We start from the raw sequence: 18,721 nt of genomic DNA on the forward strand, positions 1-18,721 counted from the left end.
GAAATTTTATTTTCTGAAGAGCCTCTCAGCATTTCCTGTAAAATACCTATTTTCTCACTTTAAAATGCATACATGAATAAGTCCAGCGATGGGCTTGGGAAGTAAAGCCAAAAAGGTCAACGTTCATGTAACCAATAAAGGCTGTTGGCAGAAAATGCTGGATGTGAGCTAGAATCCCTCCCCGAGGCGGGGATGAGGTCCACGAGGAGTGGGAGAATGGGAGGATGGGAGCCCCAGAATAATCATTCTGTGGCCCCAGAATAATCGTTCCTGAAAAGCTGTTAAAGCCATCATCCTCCAGCAGGGATGAGTATTAAAGCAAATCACAAGCAGTCCTGTTGTTCTGTCCAAGTGCTCCCCAAGTGCCAAAGCAATTAATGACAGCAGATTCAATTCCTACCCCTACTTATGGTCACACTCTCGGGCTCTTGAAATGGTTAGAACTTTTGCAGCTGTGTCTATACTGCTGTTGATGCTGAAGGCCTGTCTGTTTTCCCAAGCTCTCAGACTTATTCACAAGTGCATGCCCTATCTTAGTATTGAAGGTTCTCCTCCCTTAAAACCTTGCAGAAAATTTTCATTTTTTTTTGGCTTGGTATTCTTTTAAAACACAAACACAATGAAAAACACAGTTTTCCAGGCTGGAAAGAGAGCCCTTTCCTTACAGGTTACTGACCAATGTGTAATTCACTCACAGCACCACCTCTGGTCCCCCAAGCCCAATTAGGAGTCACCCCTGAATACAGAGCATTAAATATCCTCTGACCACCACCAGGTTGGGACGAAGCCCCACTTCTCTAAAAGCTAAACAAACCAAACCCCTCTTTCCGCAGTGAGCAAGATGCCCAGAGGCACAGAGTAAAGATGAATGTGTGAGGAGTAGTTGACTAAGATGATATTTCTCCACCTCGATTTCAGAAAACATTGGTGGAGGGATGGGAGTAATAGACCAGTGGGTAGGGCACTTGTTTTGCACCCAAGTGACCTGAGTTTGATCCGTGACCCTACAATATGATCCCCTGAACCTTGCCAGTAGTGATCCACGAGCACAGAGCCAAGAGTCTGGACATACCTGGATAGGTATGGCCCCAAAATATTTTTTTAAAAATTAAGAGGGGCCAGAGAGACAGTAGGAAAGGTGGTTGTCTTCCGTGCTGCTGACGTGGTTTGATCTCCGGCATCTCATATGGTCCCCGAGCACGGTCAGGTGTGACTCCTGAGTGCAGTCAGGAGAACCCCCTGAGCATTTCCAGGTGTGGCCCCAAAACCAAAAATTGGTGCAGCCAGGTACTGCCCGAGGCTCTCCTGGGTCCAGTGGGCTTATCCCAGTCTCATGCACCCCACCTTCCATCCCACCTGAGATAGATCTGTGGCAGCAAGAACCCCAGTAGCAGTGGAAGAAGCACAGATCTCCCTCTCCAACAAAGATACTCATAACTTTTAGATACTCCAAAATAATGATCTTTGGGGTCTGAAACAATAGTACAGTGGTAGGGAATTTGCCTTGAAAACAACTGACCCAGGTTCGATTCCCACATCCCATATGGTCCCCCAAGCACTGCCAGAAGTAATTCCTGAGTGCGAGCCAGAAGTATCCCCTGTGCATCACTGGGTGTGACCCAAAAAGAAAAGTAATCATCTTGATATATCACCCGTGCACTTGTAAGCCAGGAAAAGTTAAATCCATGAGCGAGGAAAATGAGCAGTGAGTCAGATTTGATCACCTACCTAAAGGAGCACAACATCAATGCTGACACTCTGGACATATGAAATGAGTGTGTTGCAAGGAGCCTGGGGCCAGCACATTCTGCAGGTCAGTGTGCTGAGTGAACTGCCCATCACTTTCTTGTCAGGGCTCTCAGTTTGTGGATGCGGAGCAAGAGATGGCTGTTCTCTAGACAGCCAGTGCTCAAGTGCTCAAGCTCACACATCCAAGACCATGAGCTGGGGTTGAATTCTGAAGCCTCCCAACTCTCATCCCGCCCTGCAGGGAAGGATAAGTTGGGGCTGCCATCAAAGGTCACACAGGCTGCAGAGATTGCCTTCACTGGCTGAGCACAGAGTTTGCATGCTGGAGGCCAGGGTTCGATCCACAACACTTCATGGTCCCAGAAGCACTGCCAGGAGTGACCATTTCCCAACCACAGACCTGAGAGTGATCTCCACATCCCACCCGGAAAAAGAAGGAGCCAAAGTACTGATTCGTATTTTTATATGTCAGGGAGGTTATTCTGGGTCTCTTCTCCTGACAAATCTGTCCTGATAATATCCAGATCTATCCACATAAGCAGCAGATTACATGCTATCATCTTTTCTTAGAGCTGAGTAGTATTCCATTCTAGATGTACCTTTAAAGATAGAGACAGCTTCTTTAACCAGTCCTCTATTCTTGGACATTTGGGTCGGCTCTAGACTTTGGCCATTGTGAATAGTGCTGCAAAGACCAGAAGGGTGCAAATGTCTTGGGTCTTTGGGACAGATGCCAATCAGTTGACTATAAAACATCGCGGTGGGCTTTCAGGGCGGCTCCTGTTATAAGGAGTAGGGAAAACACGTTTTCCTGAGAGCCCCCTGGGCAGGAAGGTGCTTGAGCTCTGTTGGTCCCCAGCACCAACGGCCTGGGAAAGCAAAGACAGGCGGCTTCACAAGTGGGCAAGCTTCACTCACAGAAGCCCAGACGGCCCGATCCTTACACAGAAGGTGGCCGGCAAGGGAAGGTAGCCAGTAGGATCTAGAGCCTAAGACACCTGCGACAGTGGCAAGCCCCACTAGGGGGAAGGTCTTCAGGCTCCTCCGGGATCTGGGGCGAAGCCCCTAATGACTGGCCCCGCCCTCAACCTCCTCGGGGCTCCGCGATTGGGCCGTCGCGTGGGGGCGTGACCCGACCTCCAGACCACGTGCTTGCGTCATCGCCGCGGGCGCTGCTTCCTGTTGTCTGAGGCTGCGAGGCGGCCACCGTGTCCGGAGCGAAGCTGAGGGGCTGCCGCGGCCCTGAGCGCCCGTCACCGCCTCCCGGCTCCCTGTGGAGAGTGACGACTGAGGGGGCGAGCAGAGGGGAAGCGTCGCGGCGGCGGGGAGCCCCCGCGGATCCCCCCGGGCGCCCGCCCCGAGCCCGGCGTCTGCCAGCCCCTTCCCCACCCGAGCCCACGAGCCTGACCCCGGCCCGCCGTCGCCCCGCGACCCCGGGGGCCGCCCTCGCCGCTCTGCCCCTCGCGGGCTCGGCTCCCTTAGCCCAGTTTCCCTCAGCTCCCTGCAGTGCACCCCGAGGCCCTCCCGGGGAACCGGGTTCGATCCCCCGCGGCATCGCGTATGGGATTCCTGAGTGCGGAGCGCAGGACTGAGCCCTGAGCACTGTCGGGTGTCTACCCCAAAAAAGCCAAAAACCAGGGTCCCCTCCTCCAAGCCCCCCCTCCATCTCTGCTGGCCACACGTTTACCAGCACAGCCAAGGCGAGTGGCCGGTGGAGCCCAGCGCTTTGGTGACAACCTGGACCAGCCCTTAAATGTGCCCGAGCTCAGCGCCTCACTCCCGTGTCCTCCTGGTCCTCCCTGGCCCCCGTCTCCGCTTCTTCATCGGTCTTATGACAAACCCAGCAAGGTCCTTGCACCTCTGCCCGCGGCCTCAGCTCCGCACCCATCGCCCCTTGACCCAGTCCCCATGCGGTCTGAGAAAGTTCAGAGCCCTCTGCCAACCCCCCTCACTGCCCCACAGCAGCCGAATACAGACGCTTGCGCACAACCTGGCAGTTAAGGGGGCTGGCTGGACTGGCCCCTGAAGGTCTCCAGTGGTCAGCTAGCATGGGGGGCCGCCCGTGTTGTGTTTCTCCTCACCTTCTGTCTCCCTGGGCTGTCCTGGGGTTTGTGTGTCTGGCACTGGTGTTGGACTCCCTGTGCTGGCCACCCGCCTGGTAGGCAGCAGCCAAATCCCTGAAGGTGAGTGCTGGTGCCTCAGTCGCTCACTCCACTGCAGCTGCAGGACCCAGTCCTTCCAGTCACGTTGCTGTCCTGGGGAAGTGGAGATGCCACTGTGTGGTCGCAGAATGGTGTGTGAGTTGTCCTGCACATGTTAAGGCTCCTCACCTTGTGCTCCCCCAGCCTCCCCTCTCACATGATGTCCATTCCTTTCCATGTAGTCGAAAGACTACCTCCTTCTGGCCCTTGCAAGGGGACCCGTTGGTGGCTGTGGGCCTGGGCTCTCCTGGCCTCTCCATGGGCCCTGCATTCCCTGGGAGAGGCAGAGTGTGAGAACGATGTTTGGATTGTCTGGAAACCAAATTCTGAGGTGTCTTCCTGGGAGAAGCTGAGCTTGCTTTCTCTCCTTGCTGATGTTCCATTATTCTGAGAACTTTCTGCCAGCAAAGAACTTTGAGCTTCAGTTTTGTCTTCTCTCCTCCTGGCCACTGGGACGTCTGTCCCATAGGCTGGTTCTCCTCGGAAGGCCGTTCCCTATGCCACCTTCCCAGTGCTCCTCAGAGGTTGGGCAGAGCCACTGGCTGGCTTTGCATCCTGACAAGGACTGAGTCTTTAGGCAGTAGGCTTCTGGTGCATATGTGCCTTCGTAGTCTCTTCCTACCCTACCCCTTAGAAGTTCAGCTGAAGGAAGCATTGTATCTTTGTTTTGTTTTTGTTTTGGGGCCATTCCCCTCCGGTGCTCAGGGATTACTGAGCTTACTCCTGGCTTTGCATTCAGGGATCACCTGGCAGCCTCAAGCTCATAGAAGGTACCAGTTGTCAAACCCAGGCCAGTTGCTTATAAGACAAGCACTACGTAATACATTATCACTCTGACCCCTGATTGGACCTTCTATATAATATAGTAATACTATCTAATGTAGAAAAAAAATTTTAGTTGAACTTCCATAAAGATTTAAAATCCTTTATTTATGGGGGGAAGGAGGTGGGGCATTGGGCACCAGCACTGCTCAGGGTTCACTCCTGGCTCTGTGCCCAGTAAATATTTCTTGCAGTGTTTGGGAGCCCATATGTGGTACGAGCAAATTGAATTGGAGTCTGCCACATGGAAGACAAGTGCCATAACCCCCATACTGTGTCTCTGGCCCAACATCAAAACCTTAAAAGGGTCTAATAGCCAGAATATATAAAGGCCTTTTATACTTCCACAATAAAAAGCAGATCCAGTTAAAAATAAAGGATTTAAAGACATGTTTCTCAAGGTAATATATTAAAATAGTCAATGAGTACATATATGGCATGACATGTACTCATCAGAAATACACAGGTCAGTGGTTTTTATTTTATTCACACCCACTGTTGCCACAATGTAATTTTAGAATATTCGCACCCCCTTGAAAGAAGTACTGCAGCACCCAGTAGCAGTTCCTCCTGTTCCACTTTCCCTGGGTCTCTGGCAGCGGCAGCCATGCAGATGTTTTCTATTTCTATAGATATTCCAGTTCTGAACATCTCTTGTAAATTAATTGTCGCATCATGGAACCATTTGTGGTGCTCTTCATGCTTAGCCCAGAGGTGCTAGCAGGGCACCATGGCAACATTTTGGTGATTTCAGACCATCAGAACAGCATGCCGAGGGGGCCATATGGTGCCGGCACCTACTTAAACTGTCTTCCCTGCCCTCCTTCAAGTTTGTTTATTCTTGATTTCCAGGCCACACTCAGCAGTGCTCAAAGTTCAGGAGCTACTCCTAAGACTTGTGGTGCTCAAGGTTCATGCAGTACTGGGGATCAAACCTAGGTCCCCCACATGCAAAGGCCTTGAGCCATCACCTCTGCCCCACTTAATTTCTTCTTTCAGCAAATACTTACTGAGAGCTTCCATGTACCAGGAACTGTGCCAAATGAGGAGGACAGAAAAGTACATTAAAAAATCCAGCCATGGGGCTGGATCAATAGCACAGCAGGTAGGGCATTTGCCTTGCACATGGCCAACCCAGGTTCAATTTCCAGCATTCCATCTGGTCCCCTGAGCACCACCAGGAGTAATTCCTGAGTGCAGGACCAGGAGTAATCCCTATGCATCACCAGGTGTGACCCCAAAATGCAAACAAACAAACAAAAAATCCAGCCTTGTCCTCAGTGTAGTAATTTCAGTGATATAGATGAGGAAATTTATTTCCATCTGATAGAAATTGGGACTCAGGAACCTGAAGTGTCTAGATGTTCCAACTGGTGACAGGCACAGCCGGACTAAATTCAGGCCTCTGCAGTCTCACGTCTTTCTCCCTCTTGGGTGGGAGTGAGGCTCCAGCAGTGCTGCTCTCCACCAGTGGTGCGCCGGAGTTCCTGCATGCGGTGTAGAGGATTGATTGCCAGGCCCTGTACATGCCAGGTATCATGTGCTCAGCCCTTTGAGCATCTCCAACGCCCTAGAATCCTTTCAATATTTTGTTTGGGGGCCACATCTGGCGTATGCTCAGGACTTTCTCCTGGCTTATACTCAGGAATCACTCCTGCAGGGCTCAGGGGATCATATGCAGGGCAAGGGCCAGCCCTGCTCTATTATTGATCTGGTCCCTAGACTCTTTCTTACCATAGAAAGAAATGCCTGTCTTTCCTTTGTTTTCTGGCTCTAATGCAGTACTTTTTCCTCTTACTGATGCTCTGCAGTCTAGGTCTAGCATCAGGTGAAAAGCTCAGCCCTGCCTAGAGGCATTCCCCAGGCTCCGGAGCAGCCCCTCTGAGGGAGTCCACCTCTGAATCCCAGTTCCATGTAGCTCTAAGACATGTTTCAGAAATAGAGAAGGTGGCCAGTGGCCAGCTCTTGTCTTTAAGTCCCTGATTTTGAGCCCAGTCACTGCATCCCCAAAACATTCTCAGGCCCACCCACCGATGCATAACAGGAATAGCCTCTATTTAAGAAAAAAAAAAAACACCAGGGGCTATAGGTGGTCCAGTGGCTTAAAGCCTGAATGAGGTCACAAGCTCATGAGGCCACAAGTCCAAACCCTGGTGCTACTACATGTGCTAAAGTCATCCTGGCAGCCCATTTTCTGGAAGCTTTGGAAAGAGGAAGCATAAAAAACATTTTGTTGGGTAATTTTTGGTGGGGCCACACAGGTGGTGCTCAAGGGCTATTCCTGGCTGGGTGTGGCGGGCGGGTGTTGGGGCCTACTCCTGGTGGTGCTCGGCTGGACCCAAGCCTCCTGCTTGTGAAGCTTATGCCCCTTCTGTTGCATAGCTCCCTGGCCCTTGAAAACCTTTTTTTTTTTTTTTTGGTTTCTGGGTCACACCAGCGATGCACAGAGGTTACTCCTGGCTCATGCACTCAGTAATCACTCCTGGCGGTGCTGGGGGGACCCTATGGGATGCTGGGAATCGAACCTGGGTCAACCGCATGCAAGGAAAATGCCCTACCCGCTGTGCTATCGCTCCAGTCCCTGAAAAACTTTTTAATTGCTACTTGGGACTAGAACAGAGTATAGCAGTTAGGGCAACTCTTAGTGTGCACCTGACCTAGGTTTCATTCTTAGCACCACCTGGTCTCCCAGCATCAGTGGGCATGGCTTGGTGGCACCAAAATCCAGGGGTGACCCAGCTAATGCCCAGCACTGCACAGTACAGGTAGCACAGACCATTAGGCCCTCGCACTGAACTGCCATACCAGCTACTGAGAATCACTGGAGGGGTCCTTGGGCCTCCTGAAATCTGCGTTCTCCACCCCGTATCCAAATAAGTAAACAACCTAAAAACAGCGGCTTCCTCTGAGTGGTGTGCATGTGTGATTTTTCCTTCTGTGCCTCTAGTGTCAGGTGGTGCTAGTTCGGTAGATCAGCAGGGAAAAGCGTTGTTGAGGGTGTGTCTCATCCCGTGTTTGGTGGAGGACAGAGTGGCATTCGAGGGGTGCCACCAACCTGGTGTTTGTCTGCGCCATCCTCCAAGTCATCAAGAAGGGGCTTGTGGGCTCCATGAAGGCCTTGCAGAAGCAGTACGTGTCCTGGGACACGGTGGTGACGAGTGAGGATGCCGACGCCAACACCGTGTACAGTGCCCTGGAGGCCATGTTCATCCACTGTCTGCACACCAAGCACATCCTCGCCGAGGAGGGAGATGAAAGGAAGAAGCGTGCTCAGTGGAAGCCCTTGTCACAGCCTGCCTTCTGGCTCCTCTGAAAGCCATCACCCACAGGTGAGCTTTGGCTGTGGGGTGGGGGCAGAAATGGGGTGGGGGTGGAGCCATCACTGGGCTGGGAAATCCCCAGCAGTTCCATGTTCTAGAGCACCCAGGGGGCCTCTTACACTCTTTCCACTCGCCGCCCCTCTTGGCTCCTGAGATGCCACCCTGCGCAAGTGCTGCCAGAAGCACCTCGGGTTCGTGAGGAGCTTGATTTTGAATGAGTGCTCAGTTCAGAAAGCTTTTCCTGGGCCAGAGAGATAGGATAGCGGGGAGAGCACTTGCCTTGCACATGGCCAACCCAGGTTTGACCCTGGCATCTTCTACAGTTCCCTGAACCCTGCAAGGAGTGATCCTTGAGCTCAGACCCAGGAGTCAGCCCTGCGCATCGCCAGGTAAGGCCCCCAAAATAATAACTCTCCTGTGGCCCACATACTCACAACCCTCTCACATTCAGTTTCCGTGAGTTACCCTAAGGGCTCATGAGCCGCAGTCTAAGAAGTTGGGAGCACTCACACAAATGCACAGCAGGGAAGGGGAGGGTGTTGTGCCACACCCTCCCATGCTCAGAGGCTATTTCTGGCTCTGTCCTCAGTGATATTGGGGGGCCATGTGGTACCAGGGATCAAACCTGCATTTGCCACATACAGGGTAAGTGTATTAACCCCTCCCTGTACTGTCTCTCCAGCCCTTGGAGTATATGTTTTAGTGTTTAAGATTTTCACCAACATTTACTATATAATTTCTGTTAATAACATATAAGTTGGGATGACAAGATAGTATAGCTGGTAGCGCTCATACCTTGCAGCCAATCCAGGCTTGAACTTCAACATACCAGGAGTGATCCCTGAGCGCTGCCAGGTGTGGCCCACAAACTAACAAAAAACTGCCAAAAATTGACAAGTAGAAAATGTTTTGAAAATCCTCCTCTACAACATATATAGACCCAGGACCATTTCACTCTTACCCTCCCTAAATGAACTTTCTTAAACTTGTTTTGAAATTTTTCTTTTTGTCTTTCCCGTTTTTTGGTTTTATTTGTTTAGTTATTTATTTTGGAGGTGGGGTAGACTTAGCGGTGCTCAGGGGTTATTTCTGACTCTGCACTCAGGCAGTGTTCAGAGGACCATATGGGATGCCAGGGATCAAACCCAGGTTGGCCACACTAAAGGCAAACACCCTCCCCACTGTACTATCACTCCAAACCCTCCTGTTGGTTTATCGTCAGCAGCACAAAACCAAAATTTGTTTAACAAGAACAAAAATATTGGCATCCAGATATTTTGGTGCCCTTGATTAAAAAGCTGACCATAAATGTGTAGGTGATCCCCTATTACCTTTGTTTTGTTTTGTTTGGCTGCACTCAGCAATGATCAGGGTTTACTCCTGACTCTGTGCTCAGGGATCACTCCAGGTGGGGGAGTATTTAGGGTGCCCCCAATTGAACTGGGGGAATTGAACCCAAGTCAGCAGTGTGCAAGGCAGATGCCCTGCTCACTGTGCTATGGCTCCAGCCTCTAATCACCTCTTCTTGACTAGGATGTTTTGAAAGATCTGATTCATGAAGGTAGGTCAGAGTAAAGCTCAGCTAGGAGACTATCAGATAAAAGTCTTCTTTCCCATGAGCCCACATTTGGGCGTTTGCACTCTCAGCCACAGGGGCAGATGTGGGCCACCGTTAGGCTACTGTCTCTTGGCCCTACAATAAGAGAAACCTCCACAAGGGAAGAGAAAACACTAGCCTAGTGCCCATTCTAGAAGGCTGAGAAGGAGACTCGTGTGCCTGAATGTGTAAGGGTGTGTGTCCACAGAGACAGGGACACTGGCTCCCTGTGGCCCCAGAAGCATGCAGAGAGGAGAGAAGGCCTTGCTCAAACCCCCTGGGGGGGGACTGAGTGGTGCCCTCCCCCATGTCTGTACTTGTGCCCACATGAAAAGCCTTGAGCTCTGGGCGCAGAGACCAGGAAACAAATGCACTCTGTCCCCACAGCACAGAGGTAAACCAGCAGCACCTCACTGCTCTGAGAATAAAATGGTCCCCACGTGACCAAATTCCAAGTCCCAGGAAGGAGTCTTGGGGCCTGGGCTTCTGATCTAACTGCAGGCCCACAGTTAGGCTGCTTAGGAGTTCAAAGGTACTTACTTCCCTTTCCCATCGCATCCTTTGTCTCTGCTCTGTCAGCTTCCTTTGCCCGAGGTTCTCAGCTCTCATACCTGCTGCCCTCTGTGCTGGGGGAGCAGAGGGACTGCGGGGGAGGAGGCCTGTCCCCATGGGGAGGGCTCAGAGAGATGTTTGCTCTGTGCTCAGATCACAAAGCAGCATATCTCCCTACTTACGATTTCCGTGGTGGGCATCCTAGTGGGCAACTTGTCATACAGGGTATTTTTTTGTTTAAAACTTCCAAAGGTGTTGTCAGAATTCAGCAAAGCCCAGAAGGACTCTGTGCCAACCTGCCAACTAACCCAGGAAGCAGCAAATCCTGTGCCGCCCCGTCCACACCCCATTACATCAGTTCAGCCCTGCCTGACCCAGCCTTTTCTTTTTTAAAAAATTTATTTATTTATTTTTTTATTGAATCACCATGTGGAAAGTTACAAAGCTTTCAGGCTTAAATCTCAGTTAAACAATGCTCGAACACCCATCCCTTCACCAGTGCACATATTCCACCACGAAGAACCACAGTAAACCTTCCCTCCACGCCCCCCTCAGCCCCCCACCCCGCCTGTGTAGCTGATAAATTTCACTTTACTTTCGCTTTACTTTGATGACATTCAATATTTCAACAAAAACTCACTATTATTCTTTGGAGTCCCCCCCGCCCCCTGAAGTTGGACCTGCTGAAAAGGAAGCATTTGATAATTCCGAGCATCCTTAGACAGTGGCTCCCGGACTTGCCACCACTGGGAACTCCCCCTGTTGTCTCTGCAGGGAGGACTCCATGCCAGCAGCATTCGGGTCTGGTGGGCGAGCTGACCAGCGCAGCCTGCCAGGGGAGCAGCCAGCCAGAACCTCGGGAGGATGGAGCCGAACTGAGCATCGTGGTTCCCTCACCCGCAAGCCCAGTGAGTTGGGCAAGCTCTGGGCGGGGCTGAAGGGCCCCATGAAGTGAATCAGCTAGTGACTCTGAGTGGTCCCTGCCTTTTCCCCATTAGCCCTGGGTTCCCTCCCAGTGCTGGGATTCATTGCCTGGCAATGATGGAGCCCGGGCTTCTGGGTGTGAGTCGAGGAGATGAGGCAGACACAGTGCTAGACACTTCCTGTAGGTGTGTCCTGTCAACACATATCAGCCCTGGGGGAAGCTAATGCTCATCTGACCACAGACTTCGTGCTGAGGCTCATCTGTGCCAAGACACTTTCCTAAGGCAAGACACTTTGCTCACTGAGCCTTTATTTTCCCCTTAGCCCATGTTAAATTAACAGTTCATATAAATCTCATTCTGCGACATGAATCAGGTTTAGAACCACACACTCTTCAGGGACTGGAGCGATAGTACAGTGGGGAGGGAGCTTGTCTTGTGACATGGCCAACCCATGTTTGATCCCCGACAGCCCATATAGTCCCCAAGCACTACCAGGAGTGATTCCTGAGTGCAGAGTCCGAAGTAACCACTGAGCATTGCCACGTAGGGTACAAAAGACAAAGGAACCACATTGTCTAATAATGTGGTTAGACACTTGAAAGACGGCTAGTCCTGAGCTGGGGAGATAGCTCTGTGGTCATGGGTTACAGGCCTTGCATGCACAGGGACTCATTTATAAGTCCCAGTTCCTCATGCTTCATTCACCACATGGCATGAGCCCTAACATTGGCCCGTGCAGACCAGTTGGCCGAGTATTGCTGCAGTAGTCCAGTGTGTTGATCATCCAAGTGAACCAGCCCTAGACAGCTCCTGGGAGAACCCTGCATGAGCCCTTGTGAGCTTAGACCAGGACCCAGTAGTTCAGCTGGGTGGCCACACCCTTGCCGTTTCCCATTCTCAGGAAACCGGTAAAGATTCCTAGAGAGAATTATGGATCTTTTATAGTGACCCATCTGTTTGAAAGAGAACTTGAAACTTTATTAGACAGGTAGCAGTAAAGGATGCATAGAAAATAAACTCTGTGATTTTACTTAACACCAAATAGATTAATGTGTACTGTCTTAGGGTGTTTTTTGGCACATTCCTCTGGTGCTCGGTTTTTACTCCTGGTGTGGTGCTCTGGATACCATGGGGTGCCGGGGACTAAACCTGGAGCTGCTACAAGCAAAGCAAATACTACAGGTCTTTCAGCTATCTCTCCAGCCCTTACTGAAGTTTTTAATTTGATTATTTGTTTTCTTCGGGCCACACCCAACAGTGCTCAGGAGTTACTCCTGACTCTGTACTCAAGGATCACTCCTGGTGATGCTCAGGAGACCATATGGGATGCTGGGGATCAAACTGAGGTCAGCCGCATGCAAGGCAAGCCCCCTACCCACTGTACTGTCTCTGCCCACCCCACCCCACTATTTTTTTGTAAAATCAAGAAATCTGAAACTTCCAATTAGAGCCTCTCATTAGCACCACATAACCAGGTTAGCAACTTTGAAATTATAGGATGTGAGAAAACACAAATTTTGAAAGCTTTGTGTAATCTGCAAACACTTTGTGACTCAGTAAATGTGTTACCTCAGACTGTGTATCACATGTGCTCAGAAACCAAAATGGGTACAAGGCTTAATATATGAAAGAAAATTATGTGGCCCCTCTATATTTCAAGGGAAATAATGCCAACTCTCAAAATGGGCACGAACAAGTGCCCAGGTCACTAACCTCCAAGGAAGAATGTAGCAGTGTGTTAGTCAAAGGGACAGATGTTCCGTGGTTGTTGATTTGACTTGAGCATTGGTGGAAAAGGTCCAGTATGAGGTCAGCTCCAGATGGCTGGGCCAGGGAAAGGGAAGGCAGCTGCCCAATGATGCTCAGGGTTTACTCTAGCTCTGTGCTCAGAAGGGTCCAAGGCAAATGCCCTACCGCTGTGCTATCACTCCAACTCTACTTCTTAGATTTATAATTCTTTAACATGTTTATTTTGTGTGTGTGCATATGTGATCCGAGGGGTTGAACCTAGGACCTCACACTTAGAAGCCTGTGCTCTGCCACTGAGCCATATCCCTTCCCTCCGGCCCTCACTGCTAGCACTTTCATGTACATACATACATGCCCTTCATTTTAAGAATAGCTTTATTGGGCTCTAATTCACCAATTAAAGTGTAAAATTTAATTTTTGAATAGACTCACAGGATTGTGTAGCCATTACCAAAGTTTAATTTCTTTTGGTCCTGTGGCCACACCCACCAACACTCAGACTGCTCCAGGATGTATATTTGGCAGCACTTGGGGGCTCAGAGCTGCCAGGAATACCGCCTGGGCCTCCTGTGTGAAAAGCCAGCTCTGTAGCCTGCTGAGCTGTCTCTTGAACCCCACAGTTTCACTTTAAAACCTTGTCATCCCCCCGCTGAAGGAAACACCTTCAATTACCAGTCTCTCTCCAGTTCTCTCTCTGCCCTTGGCCTGTGGCCTTCCCTCAGCCACTTTGCTAGTAGTCAGGCCTGTTCAGGAGGGTCCCTTATAGTGGCATGAACCATACAACTTGCCCTACTGTCACCCCATGACAGGCTCAGCCTTGGAGCAGCATCATTCCCTTTTATTGTCGACTGACATTCCTGTGTAGGTGGCATTGTACGGCCAGGTTACATTTTATTTATCACTGGCTGATGGACTTTCCTCTGCCACTTTTGCAATTATATTTGTGTCTGTATGTTTTTATTTCTCCTCAGTGCATGTAAAGTGGAATATTGGGGGAATCCAGTTTACTTCTTTTGTACTTATTTATTTACTTAACATTTTGTTTTTATTTCTATTTTCATTTTTATATTAAAACAGAAAATGTGGGTTGTTTTATACTTAATACTTTCAAATGACTTCTCACTACCTATATAATGTTCAAACTCCTTAACAAGCTCCTATATAATCTGCTCCAATATCCCCCTCTAGTCACAGTCTGCTCATTCCCTTGTTTAGATTCATTTTGGGCCTTGCAAACACATGCACTTCTAAACTTCTCTTATCTGCTTTTTAAAAAAAAAATTAATTAATTATTTATTTATTTTAATTTTTTTTATTTTAATGAATCATCGTGAGGTACATTTACAGACTTACAGACTTTCATGATTGCATTTCAGTCAAACAATGTTCAAGCACCCATCCCTCCACTGGTGCCCATTCCCAACCCCCAATGTTCCCAGTATCCCTCCCCCCACCCCCAACCCAACCCCTTCCCACCTCCTGCCTCTGTGGCAGACACAATCCCTCTTACTCTCTCTGTCCTTTTGGGTGTTGTTATGGTTTGCAATACATGTAACAAGCAGCCATCATGTTTGGTCCATAATCTACTTTCAACATGCATCTACTATCCCCAGCGATCCCTCCAACCATTATTTATTTAGTGCTCCTCTCTCCAACCCAGCTACCTTTTCACCTAGAGCATGAGATTGGCTATCAAGCCTTGGGGCAGTGCTCCTGACCTTTACTATCCTTTAGTGTTAGTCTCCTGACCCTTACTTAACTATCCTTTGGTGTTAGTCTCCTATTATGTTACTTTGTAGCCCACAAAGGAATGCAGTCCTTTTATGTCTGTCCCTCTCTATCAGACTCATTTCACTTAGCATGATACTCTCCATGTTGATCTACTTCTATGCAAATTTCATGACTTCATTTTTTTTCTACAGCTACATAATATTCCTTTGTGTAGATATACCAAGGTTTCTTTAAGCAGTGGTCTGTTCTCAGGCACTAGGGTTGTTTCTAGATTCTAGCTCTTGTAAATAGTGCTGCAATAGACATACAAGTGCCTATGTCATTTCTACTGTACCTTTTTGCATCTCTGGGCTATATTCCCAGAAATGTTATTGCTGTGTCAAGTGGGAACTGATTTCTAGTTTTTGAGAAGTGTCCTTATTGTTTTCCTGAAAGGCTGAACCAGTAGGCATCTGCATCTCTCTGATGATTAGTGACAAAGAGCATTTTTTCATGTGTCTTTTGGCCATTCAGATTTCTTCTTTGAGGAAGAAGAAAAAGGATTTCTTCTTCTGTTCATTTCATTGCCCCATTTTCTGATGGGGTTGGATGTTTTCTTCTTGTGGAGTTCAACCAGTGCCTTTTATATCCTTGATATGAACCCCTTCTATAGAGGGGCATTGTGTGAATAACCTTTCCCATTGTGTAGACTGTCTTTGTCTCAGCAAAATGGAAATTGAAGAAACTTTTTCAATATACTCAAAGCCATCTACCATAAACCCACGACAAGCTTTATACTCAATGGAGAAAAACTAAGATCCTTCCCTGTAAGATCAGGGACAGGACAAGAATGCCCACTCTTACCACTACTATTTAATATAGTTCTGGAAGTACTTGCCATAGCAGTTAGTCAAGAAAAAAAAACATTAAGGGTATCCAAATCAGAAAGGAAGAAAAAAAACTCTCATCATTTGCAGATGACATGATACTATATTTAGAGAACCCTAAAGCCTCTACCAAGAAATTCCTAGAAGCAGTAAACATGTAAAGTCGCAGGCTATAAAATCAATACCCATATGTCCATGGCTTTCCTATACACAAATAACGAGAGAGAAGAAAGTGATATGAAAAAGGTCATCCCATTTGTAATCATGCCTCAGAAAATCAAGTACCTCGGAATCAGCTTAATGAAGGAGGTAAAGGACTTATACAAAGAAAACTACAAAATGCTACTTCAAGAAATTTCTGTACATCAAAAGAAATAGTGACCAGAATACCAAGACTATCTACAGAATGGGAATCCAGTTTAATTCCAGGTTTAACCTTTTTCATTTGTTTGTTTTAGTTAGGGGGCACACACAGAGGTGCTCAGGGCTTACACCCAGCTCAGTGCTCAGGGGTGGCTCCTGGAGCTGCTAGGACTGGGGGCTGGGGGAGACCCTCTGCTGCCAGGGATGGAATGTGCATCTCCCAAACATGGACTGTGTGCCCCAGACTATTAAACTCTCCCTCTGGTCCCTCTGGTTAGTCTCTTGAGTACTATCACATTGTTAAAAACTAAAAGGTACAGAGGCTGGAGCAATAGCACAGCAGGTAGGGCATTTGCCTTGCACACAGCCAACCCGGGTTCTATTCCCAGCATCCCATATTGCTCCCTAAGCACCACCAGGAATAATTCATGAGTGCAAAGCCAGGAGTAATCCCTGTGCATCGCCGGGTGTCACCCAAAAAGGAAAAAAAACCTAAAAGGTACAGTACGTTTTACATATCTTCACCACCAATTTTGATTGTCTCTCTCCTTCATTGCTGCCAGCCTCCTGGTGAAAGGGACAGCTCGCCCTGGTTTGGTGTATTTTTTTAAAATTTAATTTAACTTTGTTTTTGAAATTTTATTTTCCCTTACCTTATAGAGACACTATAGTCAATTCTGGGTTGGTTACATGCAAGGCAAGTGTCCTACCTGCTGTACTATCACCCTGACAGAACCTTGAACTTCACAATTTTAGAGCTGTCTTCCTACCAAGAAGCTCAGGGGTATGGGGATGGGAACAGTGTTTCTCCTATTTGGGGATAACAATCTTCTTTGTTCCAAAGTAATCTTTCAAGTATAGATCATGTGTAATCTTCCATTATCCCAGCAAAATCTTCATCTAGATAATGAAATAAACTAATATAAATGTTTTTCCCCCAGAATCTATGGCACTTAGGCTTAGGATATTCAGTCAAAGGCAGGCTGTTAGTGAAAGAACTGGAACAGACTCTGGTAGTTGAATCTTAGGGAGAAAGAAGCTCATCTATGCTACTAACAAATCTTTCTCAAGCTTCTGTTTTTATTTTTAATTTAATTTTATAGAGTAATTCACAATATTTTACTATATTCAATATTTGAACACCAATTCCACCACCATTACACCTTCCTACCACTGTATTTTGGATGTTTTCATCCCAATCCCAAACCCCAGGCCCAAAGCAAAATGAACGAATTCATTTTGTATTGTTTGTTCTGAATCAACTGCTGAAAATGCTCCAAAAGTTTCCTTAGAGGAAAGTATGTGAAGTTTGTTGTATTTCCCCCAGGCACCATTAAGCCTTTCAATAAGAGCTTACTGACATGTTGTTAAAGGCTGTGCCTCCTATGCTTTTATATATACATATATATATATATGTATATATCACATGTATCACTTGTCATCCTGTTGATCTTCAATTTGCTCAAGCGGGCTCCAGTAATGTCTGCATTCGTCTCTGTCACGTGCTAGTGTAGCCCAATGATATCTGCTCACTCCAGGAACACAAAGAGCCTCAAACCGTTCATTCAGGGTTTTGACAAAGAAGTGTGGCCATTCATTGGTGGGTGGCCATGCGGTCTTTTGACGTCCCATGGAATCCAGTCAGTAACAGCTCTAGTCCAGTGGTTGTCTCTGAATCCCATTACACGTCCGGCCCATCTGATTTTTGACGCCTTGACAAACGAGACATCGTCCCTGATTCTTGACCGTTGACGGATGTCTGGACTCCGGATTCCTTCTTTCACTTGAGTGAAACATGATACTCCAAGCATGGCTCTTTCAGTTCCTCTTTGGGATACCTGAATATCGTTCTCATCCTGTTTTTGTAGGGCCCAGGTCTCTGAGGCCTATGTTAGTGCAGGAAGAACCATGGAGTTGAAAAGTGGTGGCCAGCTGGAGGTTCTTTGTCCTCTTAACCACTTCCTCGATGCTCTTGAAAGTGTTCCACACTGCTCTCTTCCTCCTGGGCAATTCTGGCACCAAGTAGTTTCTCATGTTGAGTTCTTGACCCAGGTACACATAACTGCTGCATTCGGAGATCTATGTTCCATTGAGAGCAAATGGAATGTCAGGGACTAGTTCGTTTTTCATGAATACTGTTTTGCTGAGATTCAACTGCAGTCCGACCTTTCATACTCGCAGTTGAAGTCGGCCAGCATTTGTGCCGCTTGCTAATGTTTGGTGTTATGAGAACAATGTCAGTAGCGAAGCAGAGGGGGTATAGTTGCCAACCATCTATATTCACTCCCATTCCTTCCCATTCCAGTAGTTGCATGATGTTCTCGAGGAATATATATTCCCTAAGTTTGGTTGCCTTCTATTTTAAACCCCATCCAATCTGGAGTTCTACTCTTGGAATATTAGCAGTATGAGATATGTCAAATTCTGTTCTCTTTTATCATTCCTTGATTTATTCTCTCAACCAACGAACGATTGATACACTTCTGGTAACAAACTTTTCTCACTTCAAAGAATGAGAAAGGATACAATATGGATCCTTTGAGCACTCAAGGTGCTTATAAACTGGTAATAGTGATAGGCACATAAATCAATAATTAATATTGCTTTGCTTTTATTTGTATTTAAATTGTTTTTCTTTTTTGTTTGGCAGTGCTCAGGGCTTTCTTCTGACTCTGCTCTCAGGGATCACTCCTGGCAGGTTTGGCGACACCATATGGGGTGCTGAGGATCGAATCCAGATTGTCCATATGCAATGCAAAAATTCCTTACCCATTGGACTATCTCTCCACCCTTGCATTTGAATTTTTATAATATGTTCATATACTACATGCTGGCTGAAAGTTGA

At 47.9% G+C, this 18,721-nt stretch overlaps 1 protein-coding gene across 1 annotated transcript in view; it reads left to right on the top strand.

Annotated features, from left to right (window-relative positions):
• Positions 1-2,939: 2,939 nt before the first annotated feature.
• The window catches only part of LOC129403297 (leucine-rich repeat-containing protein 37A2-like), a 120,296-nt gene continuing 104,514 nt past the window's right edge, over positions 2,940-18,721 (top strand). The window contains exons 1-2 of the mRNA XM_055129978.1: positions 2,940-3,044; positions 7,856-8,101. Of these exons, the coding sequence (XP_054985953.1) occupies positions 7,937-8,101 (165 nt within the window). The 5' untranslated portion in view covers positions 2,940-3,044; positions 7,856-7,936. The remainder of the gene's footprint in view (positions 3,045-7,855; positions 8,102-18,721) is intronic.

Source organism: Sorex araneus, chromosome 3 (genome assembly GCF_027595985.1).
Source record: "Sorex araneus isolate mSorAra2 chromosome 3, mSorAra2.pri, whole genome shotgun sequence".
In the NCBI taxonomy this organism is placed as follows: Eukaryota; Metazoa; Chordata; class Mammalia; order Eulipotyphla; family Soricidae; genus Sorex; species Sorex araneus.